The sequence below is a fragment of the Myripristis murdjan genome, chromosome 5, assembly GCF_902150065.1.
Source record: "Myripristis murdjan chromosome 5, fMyrMur1.1, whole genome shotgun sequence".
Lineage (NCBI taxonomy): Eukaryota > Metazoa > Chordata > Actinopteri > Holocentriformes > Holocentridae > Myripristis > Myripristis murdjan.
In genome coordinates, this window is record NC_043984.1 from 11223774 (window position 1) to 11245762 (window position 21989).

The following is a 21989-nucleotide window of genomic DNA, read 5'->3' on the forward strand; positions in this document are numbered from 1 at the left end:
AGACTGACTCTCTTGCTCCCATGCTCTTTGACATGGCACCACATATTGCAAAAAAACAGGAGAGCAGTTACATGACGACATATGATTCTCCCCAGTAACTTTAAACTGTTTTTTCCACCACAACGGTTTTTAATGTCACAGAGAGAGAGAGAGAGAGAGAGAGAGAGAGAGAGAGAGAGAGAGAGAGAGAGAGAGAGAGAGCAAATAAATAAATTCACCCAAATACCTCTCAGAGAGTCCCAGCAGTGCCTCTGCAGACACAACATAATCATACTGTGATATCATGTCAAGATTCAATGGGAAAATAGCAGAAGAACAATTCACTTAGTGTCACTTGCAATTAACTAACAAGTCAAGTTCATTTCTCTCTGGGCAACTGCCAACCTTTTCATCCCTCTCCATCGCAGCTACAGACATAGCCTGCCTCCATTCATCCCCCACACCCTCAGCCTCCCTCTGGTGATGACAAATATACACTCTCTGATCTCTCTCTGTCTACTAAGTGACCTGAGTCAGCTATAAATCACAGACCATATACTTCAGAAGCAGAAATCTGACTTCTGACACTATAAATCTCGTCTTAATGTTATATGTCCCTGCATGAGAACCAGAGGTCCCAGTGATTCAGGATACTGCTGGAGACCAAGAGTGATAATTTTTCTTTGCACATCAAGCGGCATGAAGATATTTCACCCCGAGCCATAAGAATTTTGACTGAACTCAATAATCCAGCCAGTTTTACAAAACTTACAACTTACCTTAACGCCTTAAACTCTCATTTCCTTTAAATTTCCAGATAAAGAGTCATATTGTAGAACATCTAATATGTATTCTATATCTGCTAGCTGCAGCTCTTCATTGAAGCTACATCACACTTACATTGAGTGAAATTTTCAAACCCAAGGTATCATTGTTTAATGGCTACACCATTACATCAAATAGACAAATTTAGATGTCTTGTGCATCACTTTTTTTGTGCCATATTTATATTTGTTTATACACATATCCCTGTAATTCAGCATGATATATGTGGTATCTTTGGAAAATCTGGGCTGAAGAGGTTTTGACATCCCTGAGCCCAGCTGCTCTGTTAGCTGAATGACACATGTTGCAATATTTGGACATTTGAGCTCCAAAGTCAATCAGCTTTGATTACTGTAATCAGGATAATTGAACTGAAAATGGAGACTGCTGAATCTGGTAAAAGACAAAGCACACAGCATATTGTCTTGTGGTTGGTTAGCAGCATGTATGTTGCAGAGGGAAAACATTAATTCGATTGTTGACCGTGGAAAGTCAATGACACCTCCTTGTTAAAATCACTGACCTTCCAATAGACTAAACAAAAGTAACTCTAACCTGATGATGACTCATCACAACCAGAGGCTGTCCAGCTGGATGCACCTGGCAGATTTTCAAAAGTGATTTGTTTTAACATAGTAAATGCAGATGTGATCTGACAGAAGTACACTACAAGAATAATGAAAGGTCTTACCGTGCCAGTGTGGTCTTGCATGTCAGAAAACTGAGATGATGACAGAACAGTCTCTGTCTTTTGTAAATAGATGTCATGACATTGGGCTCTTGGCGCTGCTGAGGACCCTGTGTGTATGTGTGTGTGTATGTGTGTGTGTGTGTTTGTGTGTGTGTCAGTGGGTTTGAGTGTGTCTGTTTGTGTATGTATAAAAGACCATGTGTGTTTCTGTGTGTGTGTTAAGTCATTAAGATTTGTCTAGAGGTGTCTATTATTGTGTGTGTATACAGTGCTGTATTTATGAGGTTCTGTGTTGCTGTGTTTGCTCACTGATACATATACATCTACTCCTTTTCTGCGTGTGTGTGTGTGTGTGTGTGTGTGTGTGTGTTTGAGTCAAGGTTTGAAGTCCTCAGTGTTCTACCAGTCAGGAGGAGAGCATCTGCGTCACCAACACAGTCTGCAGAGAGCCTTTATATCAGGACCAGAGTTTCCACCATTAAGTGTCCTCAGTGTCTTGAGACAGGGCCACAATCCACTGTGGACTTGTAAGGTAATTGTTCATTTGCATGCAAGATCTTGACGTTAGGAATAAGGGGCATGCATAGATGGACAAGATGACAAGCTTGAACTTGAACAAGGTGAAAAGGAAGATGAAGCTTAGCATAAAGACTTGTAGTCTGTGGTAGTTGTTAGCCCAGCTCTGTCAAAAAGAAAAAAGTAAACCCTTACAGCAACTCCAGAGTTGTCTTATTTACACAATGTATGGTGTGTATTTGAAATACAGAAGTAGGAGAAGTTAGATGGTGGAAATGTAACCACTGAAAAGGTTTATCCTTCTATCTATCACAGCAATCTGCACGCCGCTGAAGGTGTTTGGTGGCATTAAATATATATATATTTTTTTCACTTTGGCAGAGCCAAGCTAACAACTCCCATAGACTTCAAGTCTTTATGCTAAGCTAACCGGAAATGCTACCCACTGGACATACATAGGTGAAAACGGCATCAAACACCCTGTCTCAGGCTGGGTAAGTCAGAAAAAGGGTATTTTGCCCAAAACATAAGTCCAGTTATCATAACGGATGTTGAAAAAAAAATTAACTTGAAATTTAACCACTCAAAATCCAAAATTACTGTAAAATGCATTCAGAGAGAGATGACAGACATGTACCTAATGCTGTTTTATTATGCAGTATATAGCTCTTATGTTATTATATGTCAAAATTGAATGTCCTGCCTTGACCTTGACCTTTGAGAGATTAAAAAAAAACTGATAGTGAAGATAAAACCCGGTAAAAACGGTCATTTATTATTTATTTATCAGTTATCATTGTGACACTCAACTGCAAGTGGTTACATGTATTTATGTATATGTATATATGTATATGTCTATAAATATATGTATATGTGTGTGTGTGTGTGTGTGTGTATGTGTGTATGTGTGTGTGTGTTTGTGCATGTATGTGTAGAAAGATGACGATTGGGATTTAAGGGGCCCTGTATTTGCCATTACCCTGGGCTCCCAAATCCCTCTGTCCAGCCCTGAATGTACGTTATCTCTCTCATGCACATTCATATATCAGCTGACACAGATGAGTATAGAAAGAGCACATAGCCTTAAGGGTGCACAAACAGGATGCATACACACACGCACAACAACCACACACTATCATATAACTGCATGCTTGGTCAATAAACATTAACTATGTGGTTTAGAAATGTGCTGGCTTTAGCAGCTGTTATGCTTGTTCCTTATGAATGCACTCATTCTCTGTACACTGAGGTACGTCTGGCCTGTCGTGGGGACTGAAGCCGGCTTTAGTGCAGGGGAACCATTAGTGCTTGTGCGAGAAGGCTGTGTCCCTCAGCCAGGGACACTGTGGCCCAAACTACCACACCCACCCACACACACATATGCACGTACACACACACAAAAGGATGTGAGCAGCCATATCTCCAGTGTAGCAACCGGTCACAAAGGGTTAGAACTGCAGAACAGGATGAAAGGGGAGGAGGGAAGAGGGAAGGACAGTGCTGGCTGCAAAATAATATGATTAAAGGGCATCTGAAATTAGCAGTGACACACTTTTGCACACTATTGGAGTGCATTATAGAAAATGTGAAAAATAGAGCATTTGAATAGTAGAATCACATCTGTGGAGGCAGGATGGGAGTTTAGGAGGGTGGAGCTGTCAGTAGAGTACACTTTAAATAGAGTGGGAATACATGATGAATTGAACCCAACATGGAAGGCAGCGGCATGTTATTATCATTTTTATTCCTGGTAAATGAATAGATGTTATACACCAACTTTCCATACAGTGCACTCAATTAAAAAAGGCAGAGGAAATATGGTTACATACAAATTTCTAAAACATACCGGCTTTTCTGCTTTTGTTGAGGCAGTTGTGGATGTTATTCATAATTCAATCACCAAACTCTGCTACAAGTAAAGACAAGGGATGTTACAGTAAAATATCTGAGTTGCATAAGAATTTCTCAAGCTGTTATTAGTAATACTACGGTGGCTTAAAGTCTAGAGCAGAGGTCTTCAATTTGGGGTCCGTGACCCCTAGGGGGTCTGCGGAGGTACTGCAGGGGGGTTGTGCAATTTTTGGTTGATTAGACAATTTTTAATTTTTTTTTTTTTTTTATTTTTTTTTTTTAAATGTCCCCTATTTTTTCCCCACAAATTTAAAAGTCTTTAAATACACATTGCAATGTTACAGATATGTTTATTCATGGCAGTGGCACTAATAGGCCATCACTTATTGTTGTTTCCACTTTAACTTTTGCTGTCACTTTACCTTGCACGTTTAAAATAAAAACGTGAATAAATAAACCTGTGTATTATTTGAATAGCTTAGTACTGAATGCACAATAATAAGGTACATTTATACATGTCACTAGGCCCAGTTTAATATAAAACACAATTTTATACTATATATATTGGAGAGGGTCCCTGCTCCATCACTTGATCAGTTTGGGGGTCCTTGGCTTGAAAAACGTTGAAGACCCCTGGTCTAGAGGACAATAATGACAGATCATAATGAGCCAAGAGTTTGGAAAATTTAAGTGAAGATCTGTCATGTGATTTTTTTTTTCAACATCATTTATTATAATAATAATGATAACAGAGGTTAGGCTCCCCCAACAACCACCAACAAAATGCCAGCGACTATAGCTGTACAGGGCAGCTGTGAGCTGTGAAGGTGTGTAGCTGGATAAGGTGTTGGTGCAAATATAAAATATAGATGCTATAGATCAGAATCCCTCTTTAGACAAATAATAGTTGAAAAAAGAAAAATACAAAGTAAAGAAAAATCAACTATTAAAAAAAAAAAAATCTTGATCATCAGCCCATGGTGATAATGAAGGTCTTGAAGACCTCTCTGTAGGCATTTCGGAGCAGAACATATGGGAAGCAGCTCTCCAACATGTCTTGGCTCAAGAAAGGAGACTCCTCCACAATCTGAGTGAAAAATCATCATATATATATGTTAGATACATTTTAAGACTGCATTGATTCATGAAATGTGTAATATATAATTGCAGTTTACACTTTTACTGCATTAAGACTTTTACTGTTCTGTAGCACAGAAAGACCATAATGTATCAGTGGTTGTTTCATCGGCATTTGAACATGTGCTTAGATTTTTGGTTTTCAAAACTCACAAAACCCTTTACTTTTTGTGTCAACTGCAGGCCAAATTAAGCTGTATGGGGGTCTCACAATATTAATGTAATGTCCTGCTTGCTGGTAGAGGTCAATAAAAGTCACATATTACTTAATATCCCTTTTCTAAACCCTTAAATGAATATAAACAGTAATTGGCTACAGTAGGTGGGTGATAAGTGGTAGATACATTTCACAGTCAGCGTGTTTACATGGACAGTTTCAACTGGACTAAAGTCTTAAGCTTGATGAGGCCAAAGATAAGCTTTAATTGGTCCTACTATACATGACCAAGTCAAAGAAACAATTTGCTGACAGAAGTAGCTTACATCAGCGTAGGACCTTCTTCAGTTAAATAAGAAGACTTTCCTCCGGTTGACATTTTGCATCACAAAGCAATAAAACAATAGATCGCCAGTGAGTTACAAAAATGGAGAATTTGATGCTCTACATTTTGAATTTCTATCTCCTTTAGCTGTATTAACATGAATACTGTCTCCCTCTCTGTCCAAAATTGCACAGCCTTAGCATTCACCACCATGATACCTCCTTCAGAACATGCACAGAATGCCCTGGACAACTGTTGGCCAATTAAAGCGTTTGCAAGCTTTAGTAAATTGATTCCCATTCGCATTATCAAGGTCTGTTGGGCCGACTCTGAAAAAAATCAACCTGGCACCATTTCAGCCGGATTAACATGTGTTATGACATTTGAAAAAGTTGATTAATTGTATTAGTCTGGCTAAGACCCAACGTTTAAAATGCATGTAAACCCACGGAGTAATAAAGATGGTGTTTTGGTAATACACCACCAATCCTACCATGTGCAGGAGCAGGCAGATGGAGTCTCGGTTTTTGCTATCCACTCTTTCCACATTCTGTCCCAGCTGAAGCAGAGTGGAGGAGGCCATCTGTGGAATGACAAATTAGAGAGAGATGGATTAAATAAAATCAAAGCTCTTACAGTGTTTGTCTTGACCTAAAATGGAGTTTCATAATACAAGATGACATTTTTCCATAATGACATATATTTGACATGTTCTACAATTATTTGCACCGTGCCCTGATAAATTTCAATTGTTTGAGGAAATCAGAAATCAGTTTAGCGTGTTCAAAATTCAAGAGAATTTCACAATATCTGGGAATTTAAAGAATTTTGCAATTTTGTAAGACATGGAAAAGTGTTTAGGAGGTGATAAAATACACAAAATATGTAGGTACAATATTTTCCACCAAATTTAAGATATTTAAGAATTTTCTGACACTTACCAGGAGGAACTCTTTGAGTTGCTGCTCTGGTTTCTTCTTCTGAACAGTGAACATGGCAGCAGCCAGCTGGTTTATCGCTATAGCTAAACAGTGGATGTTGTTGTTGTGGCCTGATAAATAATAAAGCAGTAACATGATGACATGAGGAAATAAGGAAATAATGAAATAATAAGCTAATGATATAATGAAATTCATCACTCAGAATCATGAAAGGGTTTGATATCAAACAGAACAGAACAGATGCAAGGATGATGACTGAAAAAAGTGGCTGCTGTATCCCGACTGTTATGCAACAATATATCAGAGAACACCATATGATGCAATAAATGTTGTATAGTTGTAGATGCAGAGCGAATGTTTTTGTGGCCTGATGATTGGAGAGATTTCCTCAATGATCCACAACACTCAACAGGAAGCATATTATTTCCTCAAGTTAACAGAGTAGAACTCTTTCAAACATGCCAGTGGAAAACAGAGACAAGGAAAATAAGCCGAGACAAATGCAGCCCTCTGCTTTGATAGAAATCTCTGCTATTTGATGCTCTTAAGGCTCTGGTCCAGGCTCGGAGCCAAGCAGTTAGGGTCAGCAGGGCCACATGCCAAAAGTAACTGTATCGATGCACGTCAGCCAGAGTTATCTGTAAACAAAAGTCCCTCAGCAGAAACATGTTTCTCATTAACCGACATACTTTGCTCTGGGCCACGTCATTCAGGCTGGAAAGTATGATACACAGAGATGCCAGTAAGCCTAGTTTCTGGGGTGGAGGTACTTTTTTTTAACCACATTATCATCAATTTGTAAGTAATTGCTGCAGGAGGTCGTGGTCAGTAATTGGTTGAGCAATGTCTGGGTACTAATTATTAGCAACAGGAAGTTTATTCTGGCTTCAAATGAATGAATGAACACATGCGCACCTCCATGCTCTCGGCTATAGAACGAGTTGGGGTCCATGGCCAGGGTAGGAAGAGACACTGCGATGTAGACAAGCAGCAAACAAGAAAGCTTGAACTCCTCATCGGCCGATGTGTTATCTGTGGGTTTTTGGTTGATAACATCATGAAGTGCACAACTTCTTTCTGATGACTGAGTCATCGGAAATCATATCACTATGAACAAGTAGAATGACTCTCCATTGTTTCAAGCACAAGATGTTCACATTGACAGTTGATATTTTGTTGTCCTCAGCTGTGACAAAAGATGTAAAACAGGGTTATGTGTCATTGCTGTTATTTACCTGAGTACATGTTGGCAATGGCTGAAACCAGGGCCGGGTCTATATCACATGTCAGCCCAGCAGCAGAGGCCAACTCAAAGACAGTCAGCCTCACCTGCAGATTCATAGGGGATTGTAGGAAATGCAGCTAAAATACACAGTTTAAAAGCTGCAGGCAAACAGCAGTATAACAATGTAAATGTAACAGGCCATCTAAACTGTTCCAAGGATGTTGCATTTTGTTGCCTCATGCCAGTCAACAGCACAAGAACACATCTGCATGACGCTGCGCCGAGCTGCAGTCACTAAGCTTTGCATTGTTTATAAGCCAACATAAAAGTGACATATTTTCTCGAAAGAGTGACGCTAAATCATTGGTGGATGTCTCTGTCATGACATGCATTGCTTGATTTGTCTCTATTTCTGGTTGCAGGCATGGTCGGCCTGTCTGGGTAGAGTGACTGATGTGGTTTAGAGTGCAGAGCTGTAGCGGTGATCAGAGTCACTCTCACACAGGCAGTGAGGGGGCTGCTGACGTCTTTGGGGTTATCCAGGCCCAGGCTGTGGTGCGGCTGTCATACCTCTCTCCCAGAGACCGAGCGTAAGAAATGGAGGGTGATTTCACTGTCACACTCCAGAGATTGATCCAAAAGACGATAAGGAATTGTTTGTTGGATTCTGAAACTGTTTTTTTTTCTACAACTAACTCACTATTGTCACATGTACACTCTCCTACTATTACAAAAATAAAACTCTGCCATGTATGACACAATATTCTACATTCTTAGCCTGCAATAACAAACATTTCCCCCCAAATCACAAAACTAAATACACATTCTGATTAATGTAAATACAAAATTATGCCCTCAATTCTGTGGATGAAAAGGGAAACACTGTCTACTGCGCATTCTTCCGCATTAACATGTTCTTATGAAAACAAACTGTTGCTCGAGCATGGAGAAACCCTGATGACTGCACTGTTTTACTGGCTCTCTGGTTTGCTGAGTGATGGGCGCCTGTTTCACAGTGCAGCTCTGGTCAAGTGGGATGAAAGCTGCGTTTTACCTTGATGTCAGCTTCATGGGGGATGAAGTCCCTCAGGCTCTCAATGGGCCCCATCAGGTAAGGGCAGTGCTTGTGCAGTATCTAAATATAGGAATGTACGACACAGTATCACCAAGAGCATACATAAAAACGGTGCAATGGAAAAAGCTCTCATAGTATCTTAAATATTGTCAAAGTATTAAATTATGTTACAGGATATGTGCTAGCAACCACTGATTCAGTTTGTATATTTTAAAGGAATATTCCAACGCTTTGAGCAAAATAACCTTTTTCCAAGTTGCACAGACTGTTTGATACTATTTTCACCTCTGTACATCCAGTGGTTCAGTTTATTTTGGTAGCATTTCATGTTAGCTTAGCATAAAGACTTGAAGTCTATGGGACTCGTTAGCCTTGCTTCATCAAAGTCAAAGAATAAACCTTACAGCAACTTCAAAGCTGTCTTATTTCCACAGTGTATCGTATATGTATTTGAAACACACGTCTTGGAAAAAAAAATTAGTAATTTCTTATAACTTTAGTGGTGCACAGATCACAGCACTAGATGTGACATGAAATGCTACCCATAGGAACCAAACCACTGGATGCACAGAGGTGGTATCAAACACCTTGTCTCAGTCTGGGTAGGTTGGAAAAAGAGTACTTTGCCCAAAACGTTGGACTATTCCTTTAAGAGATTAAAAGCTCGAGCACATGTTTAACTTAAGATCTAAAGATGCTCTAATGTTCTATGGAGGGATTCTCCAGTTTTTAAAGGCAATAACCCAGTATCTGCTGCAGCTACAGTATTAGAAACAGACTCATCATATGATCAGTGCTGCACTAGGGTGAGGATGTCGAAGAATCTATCAGCGTCATTTAACTTGCTGGACATGACCTTACATCTTTCACACCCTTCTGAGCCATTGCTCTGAAGGACAGGATGACCCCGATGATGGTCATCCTCTTCAGCACGTTCTCTCCACCTACAACAGGACATGAAAAAGATGTTTTCTTACGGCTTCAGCCCTGAACCCCTAGCTGCTCCCATGGCCACTGGTACAAGGCTGTATTGGTTACTGGAAGCTCTCAGGAGTAAGTGTGTGAAGAATGTGTAAAGTATTTCATATAATTCTGAATTTCTTCTTTGTCAAAAAAGAATAATTATAAAGGTCACATTTTTAAAGGTGAATTATGTAAAACTGTGGAGAAGTGAGGACCCTTTAGACTCATCTGTGGAAAGAAAACTGTCGGGCAGACTTGATAAATTTAGAGCTTATTCCATGTCTTTTGTCAGTTGAGTCTAAACGGCCCTTACTTCAATCGACACCCAGCTTTGCATAGTGCACCTTTAATTCTTTTTCCCAGAAAATAAACCTGCCAAGTTTTGACAGATTTGGGAAACTCTCTATTTTTGAAAGAAAAATATAAAAGATTCTGCATCATTTACACCGAAGAAAGGAATGTGTGTTTTTCTGCTTAATGTATGTCTGGCTGCCTTTTTCTTGTTTTCTTTTTTCTCAGTCATTTTTCAAGTTAATGTAAATAAAAATATAGTTACAAAAAGAGGAAGGACTTGTTCTTAAGAGGAAAATGAAAAGCTCTCTTCAAGTGTCTGATAGTTTATTGGCTATGAATCGGGCTGAAGTACTTGATGATGCAGTGCAGTGTACGTCTGGCACTGAGAGTTCAATTAAAGAGGATGAGAGTGCCATTCTAGGCTAAGTGGTCAAGACAAAGGATCATAAATATGGCCTGGTATCATTTACTTTTACGAGTGCAGTTAAACTAAGAGACTGTTTTTGCAATCAGCAGCATTGATCTAATTAATTTTGTGATTGTAGGCCAGAGTGAAGAGGAGGAGATCAGGTATCTGGTATGCTATGGTAGCAAAACCATGTGATGACTGCACTGTCTTACTGCATGAGCTTTCTGGTGTTTGCCGCTGTGCTGTTTTTAGCACTCCACCTCTATATCAGATTTTCTTGACAGCATCAGTCTTTAAAAAAATATATGCTAATTTAATTTGAGGCTTGTCTTTACACTGAAAGTGTTCACAAAGGTGATGAGGTGTAAACTGCATGTGTATGTTCCTCAGTACTGCAACCATCATGTATTCTGCTTGGAGTGATTCATTTACAGCACTCTTTCCAACTCTTGTTATTGTGTTTTCCCTTCTCATCCATCCTCAGTTTCCAACTCCTTTATTTCTACCTCCCATGTTACCGTCCACCCCTCCCTCCCCCCCGCCCCTGTGTCTCCACCTCCGCCTCTCTCAACGATTCCTTTCTCCTCACTCTTCTTTCACATCCTCTCTGAGGCTTACTTATCTGCCCACATGTTCTCCTGTCCACCTCTCACCTGACAGTCTCCTTTTAAGATTGGCCATCTCCTCGGGCTTATCAAAGTTGTTTCTCATCTGCACAAGGACATCCATATTCTCAATCACCAGTTTCTGACAGCAGAAAAGAGAAGTGAGATAAGTGTTAAAACTGCCCCCAGGTGGGAGCTGTAATGGAGTCAGAGTTATGACAGAACCGTCTGTGGGCTGGGAGCCTCAGTAGTACAGCTCATCACTTGAGAAGTAGGTGTCAAAGTGGGAAGTGTGCCACATTAGGGAGCATGAAATGGTCACTTGTACTACAAGGTGAAATACTCTAAAAGTAGCTACATGTGGGTTAGCGAGCACGTAATAGAACTTAAATCACAAAATGGTTTTAAACATAAAACACACTTTGAGGTGCAGACCTTCTTGTGTATCCAACGTAGGCTTGGTTATATAACACGATTTCAACATTTCTGTTTATAAAAGTTTAGATGCAGCTCAACATTTGAGAATCCCTAACTTATATCCCCGAAATGAGCCTGTTGCATACCTTCAGCTCACTGACTTGAGAGGTGATGTGCCACATCAGGTTCTCAGTCAGGAACTTCAGACCATATGGACCAATTAGCTCAGCCAGGGCCTGTAACTCTGTTCATAAGGTGATTAGTATAATTAAGACATGATCTCATGAATACATGCAAAGACAATGACTGGGTGGACATAGTGGATCAACAAGGCATTGAGTTTCTATTCAGAGATAATTTCGTTAAGTCCTGTCACTCTGTTATGTGCACAAACTAGACAAAATGTTTTAATAAATGCAAAGAAAGCAATAACAGGAGCTGGATGGCTGTAGACTGTGTTTGTTCAGTACACTCTGTCGAAACTTGGATCCCTGCACAAATAAAAATGCACAAGAAGACATTCACTCAGATGAAATTGGACTTGTCAGTGGAGCTAGTCTGAATCAGCAAGGGACAGCGGAGACAATGAGACCTTCTGTATCTCTCAAATTCCCTCAGTTTGAATATAGATGGATAAGGATGTGTGTGGTTGAAATAGGAGGTGGTAGTGGAAGATTGAGTGAGTCACTGCGAGGCAAGCAGGACCACAGAACATGTGCTCACTACGGAGTAAATATAGACAGTGATGATGAAAGTCCGGGGGCGTCTATGGACTTGTAATGGTCTCCAAGGTACCATGTGTGCATATGCATATGCATGCACCTGTGTGTGTGGGTGGGTATAATGTATGTGTGTGCCTGTATGTGACTGTGTGTGTGTGCGTGTGTGTGTTTGTGTGTGTGTGTATCATGTACCATGAATACTGCAGTGTCTAATATAATATTAAGGAGGTTAACTGTTCCCACAAGGTAGTGCAGAGGTGGAACAGGAAGAGAAACAGGAGTGGGGGTGAGTAGGAAATGATCAGTCATACTGAGGTTTACATTAGTCAGGCAGAGTCAGAACCAGAGCTTGAATAAGACACATAGCATGCTGTGCGAGGAAAACACCACACACTACCACAAAAAACAATCTTAACAATGCTCTGAGCAATAAGGATCTCTCTGCATGAAGCATCAAACCAGTGCAAGTAGCAGTATATTATTATATCATGTCATGAGTCATAAGAATGATTGTTTTGTCGTTGATGTCTGACTATTTATATAATAATGAAATGTCTTTTAACAGGTTTCAATGGGGTTAAGTCCAAACTTGCAGCAATGTGTTTTTTTTTTTCCTACTAATCAGCCCCGATTACCTTAACATCTTGGACCATGCTAAGTAACTACAGCAACTACAGAACAGTAAACTACAATAATTACAGTACCTTCAGGACACAAGGACATATAGATATAGTAATTATATAAACTTCAGCACATTAAACTGCAGTAACACTGATGACACTAAGTACAATACCTGAAGTAGCTATGTGCAACATGGACAAAGTCATGGCAAAGACCCTCTCAGAATTAAAAAAAAAAAAAAAAAAAAAAAAAAAGTTGAATTTGTTGCTATGGATACCAAGCTCTGCAAGTCACCGGTGACTGCAGTATGACATACTGTACTTGCTCATACAATGAAGCCTAGCACATATCACCCACGTACTTGTAAATACCACTCAAATAACACTTGGATATCACATTGCTGGAAACGTGCTGCATTCTATTATACAAACCATGACAATCTGCTAGATTTCTTTGTTTGTTTGTTCTTTGAAAGAAGTACATTTGCAGGGCTAAGAAATTAGATTACGGTTAGACCAGTGAACATGTCTCCCGCTGTGATGAGTGTTTTGCTCACATTTCACCATGAGACAAATACACTTCCATGGAATAGGGCTTTGATGAAGCTTGAGGGCTGACCTGATATGTCAGAGTACTCCTCTGCTCTGAAACCCGGTTCATTCTCAGTCGACTGGTTAACAAAGCAGTGCATGATGGGGCAGTGGACGATGAGGGAGTTGCTGGCCTGACGCAGGAGACTCTCCAGGTACCTGGAAAAAAAAGGAAATGTCAGTCTTCTCGATGCTTCTTTTACTGTGCATGAAACATAAAGAAAGTAAGACAGAGTGTGTGACAGAGAGAGACAAGACGCAAAAGAGAGAGAAACACAGATCGAGTGAATGTATGTATCTGTGTTAATTTTATTTGATGTTAATTTATTTTAGGTGAGACCTCCAACAGAGGATAATGTGATGATAACCCCTATCTGTCTCTCAGTCAGTCTATCTGCAAGATAATTCAAAAAGTACCGGACAGACTTTCATGAAACAAACAGGGCCGGAGTTTTCAATACATCCACATAACGCTACAAAATACAGCGGGTAGTCTGGTTATGGGTCAAAGCGGCACTGACCAATCTTCCACACTGGTTGGCCAAAAGGGGTGTGTCCTGTGACGGCAGCATTGTCGAAATGAGGTGTGGCTCAGCACCAACAGGGTGCAACTTCCAGCTGCGACCTTGGCAGAGGTCTCTACTGAGTCCCTTGTTTGTCTTATTTATTTGTCAGGGACCGTGCACAACAGTGTCGGGCTGAAGTTTTCATCTGCAGTCTGTCACTGGTTTAAAGTGCTACATGCTACATTTTTATACAGAAACACTATATTGCCATAACACACTTAAGGACTATTCCATGTTATTTACTTTGCACGTGTGTTTAAACTGTGCATTGCACATGTAGATCGGCTCAAGTTTAATCATCATTCTAAATTCATCCGCTACCCAACTTGTGACCATGGTAACACTAAACACTAAGCACACCTGTCAAAACACACCAATGGCTGATTTTAACAATTGTTTCAATCTGTTTGGAGAATGCAACAGTTTTGACGAATGGGTCCCAGCAGTGGAAAAGAAATTGAGAGGGATAAAAAAGAAACAAACATACTTTGAGGCAATTTTGACCTAAAATCAAGCTTGATTTTAATACTTTGAAAAGAGTTATGAGGATGGAGCCGTAACCCTTGCTCACCACATTGTGATTTATACTGTGACTGTAACCGGCTCGGTTGTAAAAGGGACTAGAATTTTTGCAAATTGAGTGCAAAGTTTCACCAAAAATTTGTGAATGCTTTTATTTTGAGTTGTTGTCAAATGACTATGGTATAAGTGGTCACTGACTTGTAATCAATTCATGCTTATCTTGAGGTTCACAGGGGTTTGCCTCCACATCATGCCTTCACACCGTTTAACGCACTCCTACCCGTTGATTATCCCTTACATATTTGTCTATATTTATAGATTGTAGTTATGTTATGTCTTTGCACAGTTGTACTGCTTCCACTTTATCTTATGACTTATGTTAACTGCACTGGGGTGAGAGGTGAACAAGATGTTTCGCTACGCTATTATAATACTTTATTAGTATGATGACAGTAAACTGAATGGATCTTAGCTGAACTGACATGCATGTGTGCATCTGAGTTTCAGTGTGAGCATCCTCATTGTGTCTATCCATGAATAATAATTTTCTTATAAGAAAATGCTTGAATATCTATTTCAGTTTATGAGCTTTTACTAGACATTTACAACTGGACTGGATAGATAGATAGATAGATAGATAGATAGATAGATAGATAGATAGAGTTTATCGATTCCAAATTCCACACACACACACACACACACACACACAAACACACACCAGTTGGTGTAGAGGGTGGTGACGGTCTGCGCTCCCTGTGAGTCTAGCGGCTGGGTCTGCTGCAGCAGGATGCTCTTCACCAGCCGGGTGACATCTATGTTGATGTAGCTTGACAGTGTGTGCAGGCTGGTGGTGTAGGCCCTTACACTCGCCAGGAGGTCTGAGGGGCGTGCTATCTCCTGGGTGGTCTGGTTGTAATTGGCCATTCTCACGATGGTCCTGGAGCAAGACATTGAACCCACGTCACTTACATTATAATTGGGCTGGAGTGGATCGGGTTGGACAGACAGGGCCTAAACGAGCCGTGGTGGCATGGCACCACTCTGATTAGGTCAGCACATTCACTGCTCCAGAGCCTCACCGCTATTTTTCCCTCTGGGTCCCCCTCTCTCTCTCTCTCTCTCTCTCTCTCTCTCTCTCTCTCTCTCACTCTCTGTCTCTCTGACTGTATTTACAATTGTGACCAGGGAAGGACCAATCACAGTATGTTTGCTGCCACTCAAGGGCCCTAATTTTAGGGTGACAGGGGAGATAATCATCAGCTAACACAGGGAGACTAAGCAGAGCATATACACAGAAACATTAGGTTGCCCGGGTACCAAACCCTAATCTAAATAACTACTGAGATGACACAGAGCAGTCGAGTGACATGATAGATCCCCGCTCAGATTATAAGTGGGTGCAGCATAGCCTGACATTGAGCAATTCCATGCTAAACCTGAATTCAGTGTAGAAAAGCTCATGTAAAAATTCACCAGCAGAAGTTCCAAATGATTTCCCAGTTGTCTTCGGGGGAAAAACAGTGCAATACATGAATGAGTGACAACCCGGATAGACATTTTTACACTGTTTGCAGCTTGTGAACACATCCCTGCTCGTTCGTGTCATGGTTTGAGTGATTTGATTTTTCATGCTGGTAAACATGCCTACACACCCTGTTCAGCCCAGAGTCTGCATATGTATGCATGTCTTAGGACACTGAGATGAGCAGGATAGCCTACAGTATAAAAGGTAATAAAGTGATGGCTATGCCTCTAAAGGGGTCCAGTATTTCACACTGAGGGACCATCACAGAGCTGAATTCTGCTCTGATAGACCCTGAAAAAAAGCCATGATATGTGAGTATATTGATGGGCTGAAAACGGGCATTTGTGTCAGAATATTTATGGCTGATGGTACTTTTTCACTATTTTATATCCCATAAGACTCGAAGTCATCCACTTTTATTTCATCCCATTTAATAATCCTGCATGCCAAGTTATATGACTTCTTTTACTTTCTTTCTTTTTTCATTCTTTCTTTGTTCTATTTTTTTTTTTTAGCACTGCCTACTCGCTGACGCGTGTCTCCAGGTGAGAAAGAAGGAATTCGGTGGGAACGATGATGTGGTCGAAGACAACAAATTCACTGCAGAGACTGTAGGAGGTGCACAGCTCAGTCAGGATCAGATGCATCTTGTCCAAGCTGAGAGCAGGGAGAAAGAGAGAGAGAGAGAGAGAGAGAGAGAGAGAGGGAGAGAGAGAGAGAGGATGTAAGACTTTAGGATCTTGAAACAAATACTTTGACAGTGACCGCATCGTGGAAGTGCTTGTCTTAGATGAGTAAGGTCATAAACATGTTGGGGATTAGTAGAAAACATCTCCATATTGAGTCAGAGGTGGGAGAATGGAGAGAAAGGAGAAAAACTGAATTACAGCTCTCCAGGATTAGAGTCGATTAAGGAGCTTTATAACTGAGGCAAAAACAGAATATGACCAAAAGACAATGAAGACACCAGTGATAGTGTGGCGAGGCGTTTTTCCTCTAGCATTCTGGCTCTGATTCAACTTCTGAGACTTCTGATGTTATCATGGCAGAATGAGAGAAGTTAAGACCAATTGTGCCTTGCAGACGAACGCTTTGTCATCCTGATACCATCAGCTATGAAATGCACTGTGGGCTGAGGGAGATCACTTGAAAATGTCAGTGGGGATTAGAATATTTCTATCAGCATGAATGAACACAATCTGTGTGAGGAGATGCATCATAAATCTGCACAAAAGCACCAGGATGTACACACACAGGGGTTTACTGAATTTGAACTGCACAAGTGCTGCTGATAAAGCAGCATGTCCACACAAATAAGGGGTGAATTTTAATTATTATAAACTGAGTGGTGGATTTAGTTTCATGACTTCTGATATAAAGACATATAGAGTGTTTTTATTTACATGATATGTTTCAACTGGTGTATTGTCTGGATCCACCCCCTTTTTTCCATGTTTTTGCCAATTTCTTATGACTATTATCAAAATAGGCAGGTTTACTCAGACATGGTACTGGGAATAAACATTATTTATGAGCCGCACAGATCAAAAAACAGCCACACAATTCATTTACATTAGTTTTTTTGTTTTTGCCTCAGTCCACTGTCGCTATGAGGGCAATATCGGCTACCTTGTCTGACAAATGACAGCCTACAAACCAATTCCCTGCCTCCCTGAACCCCCTCTCAATACATGTGTACACATATGCACATATGCATTAAGTGTGTTTATCTATCTATCTATCTATCTACAATTTGTTGATTTTCAGTGTTAGTGAATTTCTGTTTTTGTTTGTGCCAAGAAAGTGGGCTGCTAGAGGGCTGCATTTGTTCAAATGAGACCTCAAAGGGGCCGGATTATTTTTTTCTGATGTTAATATGACTTGAGTCAACACATGGATAATTTAGGCCATTTTCTGATTTACTATTTCAAATCAATCACTTTGTAGCCGACCGATCACTGAGAAATTGCATGTTGGAAACTGTTTGTTTGATTTTCTTCACAGCCATCCACCCGATCGACAACATAGTTTGCAGGTGTATTGCTGAGGATCCAAGAGAGTGTGGTGTTGGTTGTTAGGCTGTTTGGTTGAGCGGTTCTCATCAGCAAAAGCACAGTAAAAGCCATCAGGCACGTTATGACCAGCAGTGCACCTAGGCAACTGTTTATAGATGTTACCCTAATTATTGTCGTCATACATTAGAGTAAACATACATGTTTGTGACTAATTCTGTTCCGGTCAGGGGAACAATGTTTCAGATGATTTTCAGACAAATTAATAAATGAACAAACAAACCCAACAATGTAAAGTGGACTAACATTAGCCATTGTGAAAACCTGACGCTAGCTAAAAACAAAAATTGGCTCTTGCTTGAGACGGGACTTGAACCCTTGTCTACAGAGGCAAAGTCCTCGCTGACTGTGACATTTGCAGCGTTTTTTGTTTGTTTTATATGACATCACGAAACTTGAAAACATGACATTTCAGCGTATAATTGGTTTACAGAGACATAAAATACCAACTTTTTGCTGCTTTTTTAACCTGAGTTACAGCGTGATGGAAATCGTCTTGTTTTTGGCCATTTTTTATGACATCTAGGCTACACAGTGAAATGATGTGGTTGAGACAACCGGTTGTCTCAGTAGCTGTGCTTTTCAAGACTTGTTGCTTGGTGAGAACAAATGCCAAAGCTAATTAGAGAGTGAAGGTGTGCACTTGGAAGCTGCATAATGCCTTTATAACACTGTGAGATACATGACTGGGGTTGCAGCCTTAAAGACCAATGGTGCCTCACACAAGACATCCTTCAAACTAGCAGCTACAGCTGTATTCATCTGACTGCACAAGTTTCAGTGTATCCCAGGACTACAACTTTTTTGCATGAACTGGACATGGGTGGACTACAGATGGATCCACACTGTAAGAAAGACACAGTTACTTCACTCTCACTATAATACTACAGCTCTAGTAGTAAAATATAATTTGCCTCTAGGTTTACATCTTTAATATTTTAGCAGTGGCGAATATTCTTAGATTACACTATTTTTGGCAGCAGATAAAATGTCAAAAATGGCGTTCAATAGATTGCTGTTAGCAAGTGAGTGAGTTCATTCATTGAGATGTGAGTGGTGGGTGTTATTTGGAGCCATGGACAGATCCAGTTTCAGGCCAACAAAACCCAAGAGCCGGCTCTGGTTTTAATGTACTGTAATCTCATATCCATAAAGCATCAGGGAGAAGGAAACAATCTGAGAGACAGATATTGACAGATCGGGGAAGCAGTGAGAAAAACTGACTTGGTTGTGACGATCCGGTCTTTTCTCAGGCTCTCGGCCCCGGGTTTCTCTTTCTGGACTTCTCCTTTCTTTGGCACCGGCTTCTTCAGCTTTCTGTGTCGAGCCGCACTGATGGTCTCGGCGCTGTTCTTGGGCAGTAACTGATGGGATATCAAATGGAAAGAGATGGAGGCAGAGAGAGGGAAGGGAAGGGGGTTGGCAAATATATCTTAAAAGACAAAAATGAGGCATGGCAAGCTCTCCATCAGTAAATATAAATGTAGTGATACTGTTCATCACAGGACTAGAAAAACAGCTCTTTAAATCCCCTGCAAAATTTTACATTTTTCTGATCATTTCAGGCACAGTTGTGATGGGTATGATTTCAACTGGATATGAATTTTGGCAATTTGTTGTTGAAACTCAGAAGTCACCTGGTCGTTGAGGTTGCACTGCTCAGCACAAATCTCCAAGACAACACTGCTGGTCTGCTTGGCGATCTGCTCAAGGAAGGTCACACACACACGCAGGCTCTTCTTCTCAATTGCCTCGGTCTAGACGTGCAAACAAATGTACACTTATGTGAGTATTCACACATAATATACATGGACAAAAATAGTCAGACACACACACACACACACACACATACACACACACACACACACACACACACACACACACAGAGTGTTTTCTCCCATAACTCCCTCTAGTTAAATTTAGCATGCTATTCCCTGACAGTTTGGAACCGTTCCTTCAGTGTATTGAGATGTCCCACATCTTTTTTTTCTTCCTTAGTAATCTCTGTTTTGCTATTCCCATGGTTAGTAAGACAAATAATCCCACTTTGAATCTCACTGCCTGGATGCGCAAACTTTTTACATAATCAAGTGTAATGACTTCACTAATTCATACTAATACAGCACTGACAAAAGACAACAACACTATTATTATTAATAATAACAATAACAATAATAATACTGATAATACATTTCCTAATCACTCAAGGTGCCCTTACAGACTAAACATAACACACACCGACTCTTAATGATCTGTTAGTACACAGTACTACAATGAATCTGCACTGCTTTTGCTACCCTATGAACATAATTATATGAATAATAAACAAATGATTCATCTCATGATATGACAGTGTTATAAGTCAAAGCTGATTCAGACTGTGACCTGCAGTGCCTTCCCTCCTCACTTTTTAATAGCCAGGCCAACAGATGTCTCAATACTGACCTCTTCTGGGCAGAGCGGGTGCCCACAGTGGCTGAAGTGGGCGCAGGTGGCAGGAAAGGCCATGAGGTAACGCTTCATGGCCAGCTCCTCACTGCTCTGGCAGAACATCTTCTCAAACACACGATGGTAAAAACTGGACAACGTGTGAAAAGAATCATTTTATCTTACTGCAATGTTATCTTCATATGTCACAGTTTTATTAGACACTGTGATAAATTATCCAGTGGTTAGTTACACTGTTTGAGACTTTAGTTATCAGAATGACCAGTTTTGATTATCATGTTGTCAAATAGTAGAGTAGCTTTTTTTTTTTATGGTTCACACTGTCTAGCACCAACAGGTCAGTCACGTCTTATCTGTCAGATGTACAAGGTGCCTTAATCCTCCATAATGCATTTGATATGTTGTGATGCGTATTTCAAATGTTAAAAACATGTTAAAAATATGTTCATATATCTCTATTTATATCTTATCTTAAAAAAGAGAGGACAAAAATGGAAAAAAAAAGAAAAGAAAAGAAAGTGGCTGACCAGAGTATGGACAGCTCGGAGGTCTCTTGCAGCAGTTCTTCCACGCTGTCCACCATCCTGGTGTGAAACTGGATCAAGTTCATCACTTTTGCCATGTCAGTGTAGTCCTTTATTGGAAGAGGGGCCTTGATCACACTTGTGTAAGCCTGGGGCAGGAGACAAAACAAAAGATCTGCAGTCATAACACTTTCTCACCCATGTTCAGACTGAAAACTTAAAGTGAAGTGACATTTGCTACTGTACAACAAAACTGCATACCTGTAACCTCAACCAGTCCAGTCTAAGTGCCCTGAAATCAAATTCCTCTTTGTTTTCCACTATAGTGAGAAAGAAATCCAGTTTTGAGAACAATATAGGCTCCACATGACAAGGGCAATCTATTGTACAATGAAATACAGTGTCTGGAGAATATGTGGGTTGGTACCTTACCCTGTTTGATTGAGAGTGCAGACAGAGTTGAGACAAATGAACTCATCAGGACTGACTCCTCCTCTGGACAGACATACATGTTCTGCAGTGGAGGAGGACAGTACAAAATGTGGCTGTGATTTGGTTTCTGTCATGCTGATGTAAATGAGCTGGGAATTAATGATGCATTCGGCACTGTAAATCTAAACACTGTCGGCTTTCAACTGTCTGCCTCTAAAGAAATGTTGTAGAGAAACACACTTAATGCATGAACACACTTTTTCTCTTAGATCACACACCCTCACCAGCGCAAACATGCATACATTACCTGCATGGTGTCGTTAAGAACGAGGGCATCAAACTGTGCCAAGTACTGAACATGATAGCGCTGCAATACGTGGCTGTACTTTGTCATCAGACCTCTTAGTTTCTCCATGTAGAACAGCAGCTCTGCCATCTGGCTGGAAAAGCACATCATTGGCAAATTAACACCAGAAACACAATCAGCGCTAATTCCCTTTCAGGATAATAGATTAAGCTATTGTACAATCTCGTTGTGTACAGTCTATGTACACTTT

General features: G+C 40.4%; 1 protein-coding gene across 1 annotated transcript in view; it reads right to left on the minus strand.

The window, feature by feature from the left end:
- Positions 1 to 3735: 3735 nt before the first annotated feature.
- Positions 3736 to 21989, minus strand: part of nckap1l (NCK associated protein 1 like) — a 28783-nt gene continuing 10529 nt past the window's right edge. The window contains exons 13-31 of the mRNA XM_030051673.1: positions 21740 to 21872; positions 21433 to 21514; positions 21262 to 21320; positions 21004 to 21149; positions 20474 to 20606; positions 19666 to 19785; positions 19253 to 19392; positions 16482 to 16613; positions 15150 to 15368; positions 13372 to 13502; positions 11557 to 11654; positions 11042 to 11135; positions 9584 to 9666; positions 8702 to 8782; positions 7658 to 7751; positions 7338 to 7454; positions 6423 to 6532; positions 5975 to 6064; positions 3736 to 4949 (exon numbers count right to left, since the gene is read on the minus strand). Coding sequence (XP_029907533.1) covers positions 4833 to 4949; positions 5975 to 6064; positions 6423 to 6532; positions 7338 to 7454; positions 7658 to 7751; positions 8702 to 8782; positions 9584 to 9666; positions 11042 to 11135; positions 11557 to 11654; positions 13372 to 13502; positions 15150 to 15368; positions 16482 to 16613; positions 19253 to 19392; positions 19666 to 19785; positions 20474 to 20606; positions 21004 to 21149; positions 21262 to 21320; positions 21433 to 21514; positions 21740 to 21872 — 2179 coding nt within the window. The 3' untranslated portion in view covers positions 3736 to 4832. The remainder of the gene's footprint in view (positions 4950 to 5974; positions 6065 to 6422; positions 6533 to 7337; positions 7455 to 7657; positions 7752 to 8701; positions 8783 to 9583; positions 9667 to 11041; positions 11136 to 11556; positions 11655 to 13371; positions 13503 to 15149; positions 15369 to 16481; positions 16614 to 19252; positions 19393 to 19665; positions 19786 to 20473; positions 20607 to 21003; positions 21150 to 21261; positions 21321 to 21432; positions 21515 to 21739; positions 21873 to 21989) is intronic.